Source organism: Prenolepis imparis, unplaced genomic scaffold, assembly GCF_030444845.1.
Source record: "Prenolepis imparis isolate NDT839.2.m4 unplaced genomic scaffold, iyPreImpa1.0 SCAF_3, whole genome shotgun sequence".
Lineage (NCBI taxonomy): Eukaryota > Metazoa > Arthropoda > Insecta > Hymenoptera > Formicidae > Prenolepis > Prenolepis imparis.
The window spans coordinates 6,201,324-6,207,404 of NW_028141161.1; the positions used below are offsets into that span (position 1 = coordinate 6,201,324).

Genomic DNA, 6,081 nt, shown 5'->3' on the forward strand with positions numbered 1-6,081 from the left:
TCCTCTTTTATCGATGTAATTTTAATTCACACTAAACAGCTAATTCAGCTCGCGTCGCCAAGAACAATAGACTCCATCAAAGGACGCACAACTTCATTCATAAAAATCGAGATTATAATAGTAATCTTCGTCAAAAATAATACTAATTGATCATCTGTCCGTGGCACTCAGTTTGCTTGCTCAAGACCGACTCCCGTAAGGGCGTTAAATCACCTATTGTGGACCCAGCGTTAAGCCTGGTCTACAATAGAGTCGTAAGGTCGTAAACGTAAGAAATTGACCAATCACAGTTGAATTCGAGGAGAATAATCGACTGTGATTGGTCAATTTCTTACGTTTACGACCTTACGACTCTATTGTAGACTAGGCTTAAGAATACCTGGGGCTCGATTCTTGAATTCATTCGCAAGAGAAACGTATGCGCAAATTCGGCTCTTACAGAAAAGTTGCAAGTTGATTGGCTAAAAGCCATGCGATAGCCAATCAACTTGCAACTTTTCTGTAAGAGCCGAATTTGCGTATACGTTTCTCTTGCGAATGAATTCAAGAATCAAGTCCCTGGACGGAACGTAAAGTACCCTTTTAGACGCGGGGAGTAGTTTTTGAGGGGTGAGAGGTCTACGGTTGCGTCCATTTTAGATGCCTCAGATTTAGCGTCTATTTTCACGTCGCACGACGTTAATCGAGACACACAGATTTGTATAGACATCTGTGTTGAGACATTATGTACATTCCCAACGATAACATTCCGTGAAATTATCCGCCGCCGCCATCTCAGATGTCTCATATCCGTGTCAATAGACATTTCGTTCCCTTCACCCTTTGTGCTTCACTCCCGCAGTATTGCGTTCCGTCCAGGTATTCTTCCATGTCCATGCGGTGGCCGCTCTCAGGTTTCTCTCTGATTGTATAAGCAAATATTTTTCTCTGTGATCACATATATTCAGCCGATGTTAAAAGATGGTAATAAGTATATTGAATTATATTTAATATTATTTTAAATATTACATATAAATATATATATAAACATTGTGCATATGTAAATATATATAATAGAGGTTTGTATGAATTTCGTATATTGATTTATTATTCTATTCCAGGACGTCCAGAGACATTCTGTACATACATTAGTGTTTCGTTCTTTAAAAAGGACTCATGATATGTTTCTATTAAATCAAGGAACTTTACCACCAGTGGATCCTGTTTTGTAAGTTACTTCATAATTGCTACAAATTATTTCTTAAATTGTTTAATTAATCCGCTTACATTAAGCATTATTTTTTTCCAGACAACAAATAAAGAAGGCTATAAAAGTGAAAGACAGTTATGGCCCAGTGTTGGAACGTGTTAAGCAAAATAATATAGTCAAAGCGCAGCAACAAAATAACACTGCAGATCCTCCACCACCAGGAGGTAATATAGATTTAATGGAGAATCGAAAAAAATGTTTTTATTACATATATGTGATTATATACTCATTTTTAAAAATATACTTTTAGATGAAACTTTTGAAGCTAGCATAACTTCGGCGGTTGTTCCTTATAATATAATGCAAGGAAACACAGCAATTGTTGCGGCAGCAACAGGTGGATCAGGTAATACAGGTAGCAGTGCACTAACAGCGCCCCAAAAGAAAACACCTTCGATGGCCAAACCCAAGTGGCACGCACCTTGGAAATTGTACAGAGTTATTAGCGGTCATCTCGGATGGGTGAGAAGTTGCGCTATCGAACCTGGAAACGAATGTTTTGCCACTGGTTCAGCTGACAGAGTAATCAAAGTGGGTAAAATATTTATTCTAATTTGTTAAATTTTTGATTACTTGTATTAAATTATTTGTTAATTTTTAATTGCATTCAAGATTGCTCAAAAAAGGTACATTATTCATATTGATAATTTTATATTTGCAATAATTTTAGAATTACAATAAAATTTTCGCGCCTTAATTGCTGCGCCTGGCCATTTTTTACTTTATTTTGATTTTATTCTAATTTATTTACATTTCTCAGAACATAGAACATTTGCAAGAATAATAATTTTTTTCTTTTTTTTTTAGATATGGGACCTTGCAAGTGGAAAACTGAAGGTTTCCTTAACCGGTCACATAAGCAGTGTACGCGGTCTTCGCCGCAAGAGAATAAATAAGGATGCCTTCTCTAAGTAAGTAAGGCATCCTTACTTATTCTCGTGCGGCGAGGACCGTCAAGTTAAATGCTGGGATCTCGAGTACAACAAAGCGATCAGACATTATCACGGGCATTTATCGGCCGTATATTCCATGGCGTTGCATCCCACCGTGGACGTTCTCGTAACAGCTGGACAAGATTCTACGGGAAGAGTATGGGATATGCGTACGAAGGCGAACGTCCATACGCTGGTCGGGCATACCAACACAGTGGCCAGTGTGATCTGCCAAACCGCTGAACCGCAAATCGTCACCGGCAGCCACGACTGTACGATACGTTTATGGGACTTGGCAGCCGGAAAGTCCAGGGCGACCCTGACGAATCACAAGAAGAGCGTTCGAGCTCTGGCATTTCATCCGTCTTTGTACATGTTCGCCTCGGCATCACCGGACAATATCAAACAGTGGAAATGTCCGGAGGGGAAGTTCATTCGAAACTTATCCGGTCACAACGCTATAGTCAATTGTCTGGCTGTAAATGCCGATGGGGTCTTGGTATCCGGCGCCGATAATGGCACCATGCATCTTTGGGACTGGAGAACCGGATACAATTTCCAGCGACTCCAAGCACCGGTTCAACCTGGCTCGATGGACAGCGAGGCTGGAATATTCAGCATTACGTTTGACATGTCGAGCACTCGCATGATTACAACGGAGGCTGATAAGACTATAAAAGTATATAAGGAAGACGATACTGCGGTGTGAATTTTCTTTATAATTAATTATATTGTACACTTGCGATCTAATAATCATCTATGGTGATATCTAATTATTCTTTTTTAACATTGTATATCATATTATCTATTATCTATTTTCAGACTGAAAAGACACATCCCATTGATTGGCGACCAGACATAATAAAACGAAGGAAATACTGAGGATCTTAAATTTATGCGCACTATTTAATTTAAAAAAGCTTATTTTATATAATATTTCCATTTATGTTTCTTATGTCTACAAACAAGTGTCTTGACGTTAGAATTAATTTTTTCAGAGTAAATATCAGATAAATAACTCTTATGTTAGATGTACATTCGCGGCGGCCATTAATGATAGTTCACGCGACCACCACTAGTGTCGCGAATTTTTAAACCCCCAATACAGATTGAAAAATCCTTTTCCACAATTAAAGTATAATGACAAAATGCGGACGTTATAATTTTATGTAAAAAAAACCCAAAAAGTTAAAAAATTACATTTTCTTATCGGCTTTTTTTAACTTTTTTTGTTTTCTACACTTTTTTTTGGTTATCTAAACATTTTCCTATACATTTGCTGTGGCAGCGAGTGAAGCCGGAAATTGCGAGTAAAGCCTACGGCACACGCATGAAGAATAGAGATAAGGAGGCCGAACTAGCATGGAGGAATTTTCGAAAAGTGCGACAGAATGGCAAGCCTAAATGTAGTTTATTAATGCTCCGCAAGGTTGCGCTTTTGCCTCACGGGACTCACACGTACACGGTGGACTTTTGTGTTAGTCATTCTCTATCCTTCTTGCTCCCCATCCTGCAATCTCTCCTCTTTCTCAAACTAACGAGCATCTTGTGATTGCAATGCCATCTAGGTATCTACAGGTACTATTGCCGGACCTCGGTTTGGGTCGCATAGCCCGAACACACAGGGGCTCGATTCTTGAATTCATTCGCAAGAGAAACGTATACGCAAATTCGGCTCTTACAGAAAAGTTGCAAGTTGATTGGCTATCGCATGGCTTTTAGCCAATCAACTTGCAACTTTTCTGTAAGAGCCGAATTTGCGCATACGTTTCTCTTGCGAATGAATTCAAGAATCGAGCCCCAGGTATTCTTACGTCCATGGGCCACCGCGGTTCGGTGGACGCCATGGACATAGGAATAAAGGGACGGAGTATAAACCTCTACTTTTGTGAGTGGACGTGAAGCCGCTTCCGGGGAGCGGGGAACACGGTCACGTGGTACTTTGGTGCCTCATTGGTAATTGGTTCTAGCATAAATGCGCGAAATTTGAAAATGAGACATTTAGTTTGTTTACAATTATAAATGTGTGATAGAATATTTTGAGTAAAATAGAGAAATAAAGTGTTTTATTTATAAATCAGCATATTGAAATGTTAATGGTGTTAATGCATGTCATCGAGATGTCAGAATTAAATGATAAAAAAAGTTAGAATCTATAGATATGAAAAATCTTTATTGTTTTTGTTTTAGTATTTAATTTTGCAATTAATTGCAATGAATTCAGTAAAATAAAACTATTTATAAATAGAAATAACTAGAAGAATATTTATGATTATTAAGATTTTTAAGATTAGAAAATTATTTTTCACTTTTCTGCATTTAACAATGTGATTTAACGGATTTTGCAACAGCATATAACTTGCCCATGGAAGTAAGTATTGGTTACAGTTTTATAATAAAATATTAAAAATTTTATTATAAAATGTTAATGTAAATACCTAAATATTGATAAATAATTCATTCTTTAATAAATTGTACAACTGTCAATATTTATTGCATAAAGGGATTAGGATGGTATTATTAATAACAAAATTATTTTTTATCAATTTTATTACATTTATTGACCTTTAAATAAAATTAGCTTATTAAATACATGTCGCATACTCATTGGCGAATAATAATGTAAAGTTAGAGCAAATGATCTAAGTCGACTATCAAATTGTTTGTTTACAGGTTTTCCTCTATTTTTAAGCAATTGTCTTTCTAATATTTTAGAATTTGACCCACCTATGTCTTGTAATATCTGCAATTCTTCAGTCCCTAACATATTGTTTTTCTTGAGTGAATTAAGAATTGCCTCCAAAGAGATTATTCGTGATTCCTTTCGTCGAACCTTCTGTTGCAAAAGTTTAAACTTTTTTGAAAAAGAGGTTTTTGTGTCTTGCAATTTTTTGTGGAGGTATTCCTTTTCAAGAGCGTTATGGTCTCTCTTTGGTGATGTATTTGTTGACTGATCCGCAACTAAAAAATTTAAAAAATATAATGTATAACAAATTTTAATTTTTTAGAAAATTGTTACACATATTATATTAAATAAGATGAAATATTTCTTACAATGACTGCATCCAGGGATAGGAGATGTGGCTCTATCAATTTTTAAAGTATTACATACAGAACTTGATGCAATAATACCATCATTTGGAGCATTCTCAATCACACGTTCTAGCAAGTAAACATAAGATACAAAGCAATATATAAATAAAACTGCATAATCTTGTGCCATACAATAAATCAGACAGTTGGGAAAGTTATTTGATAAAAATAATGCCACTACTAACTTGTAAACAGAAAAAAATTATAATAATAATGGCATTACAAATAACGTATTATTTCTCAATCCTGATAATAATAATACTATTTGATACCTATATACGGTAGTGCATTTGGTCGAAGTCTCTTTGTACCATATAAAAAATTAAAGGCATCTTCTGCAAAATGTGCGGAACAAATTCTTGCTCCAATAGGAACTAATTCCGCATTTAGCTCTAGTATATTCAACCAAAGCAATTTTGCTTTTTCATTCTTTGGAAATCTATTAAAAAATAAATGTGTTACTTTATATTATATCATTTCTCTTATTTTGATAATACAATATCATTTTCATATATGCTAATAAAATATGATTTTTCTTACCGGTGATATGAGACATTATTTATATTTTTTTCTTTTATTTGTCCCAAAACGAGACGACTTCTTGTACGGTTTTTACAATTTTTTACAATGCACTGTGGCATTGTAAAAACAGTATATTTTTTCTTTGAATTATAACTCAATAAAACTGTTCTGACACTTCCATGACACTTCTGACTCTCGATGAAAGATTGCGCTTGCGCGATCACAACCAATCGCCAATGCGGCACCAAAGTACCACGTGACCGTAGTTCCCCGCTCCCCGGAGAC

The 6,081-nt window shown here is 35.7% G+C and overlaps 1 protein-coding gene and 1 pseudogene across 2 annotated transcripts; one reads left to right on the top strand and one right to left on the bottom strand.

Moving 5' to 3' along the window:
- The first annotated feature begins 604 nt into the window (after positions 1 to 604).
- On the top strand, positions 605 to 3,340 carry LOC145933748 (pleiotropic regulator 1-like; annotated as a pseudogene). Its single transcript, XR_014424924.1, has 6 exons — positions 605 to 963; positions 1,101 to 1,207; positions 1,289 to 1,413; positions 1,500 to 1,780; positions 2,057 to 2,884; positions 3,004 to 3,340. The product of XR_014424924.1 is annotated as a pleiotropic regulator 1-like (transcript).
- Positions 3,341 to 4,723: 1,383 nt separating this feature from the next.
- On the bottom strand, positions 4,724 to 6,081 carry LOC145933576 (THAP domain-containing protein 2-like). Its single transcript, XM_083033398.1, has 4 exons — positions 5,815 to 6,081; positions 5,547 to 5,713; positions 5,236 to 5,343; positions 4,724 to 5,142 (listed from the first exon to the last, which is right to left on the bottom strand). The coding sequence occupies exons 1-4, from the start codon at positions 5,913 to 5,915 to the stop codon at positions 4,739 to 4,741; spliced, it is 780 nt and encodes a 259-aa protein (XP_082889524.1). The 5' UTR covers positions 5,916 to 6,081; the 3' UTR covers positions 4,724 to 4,738.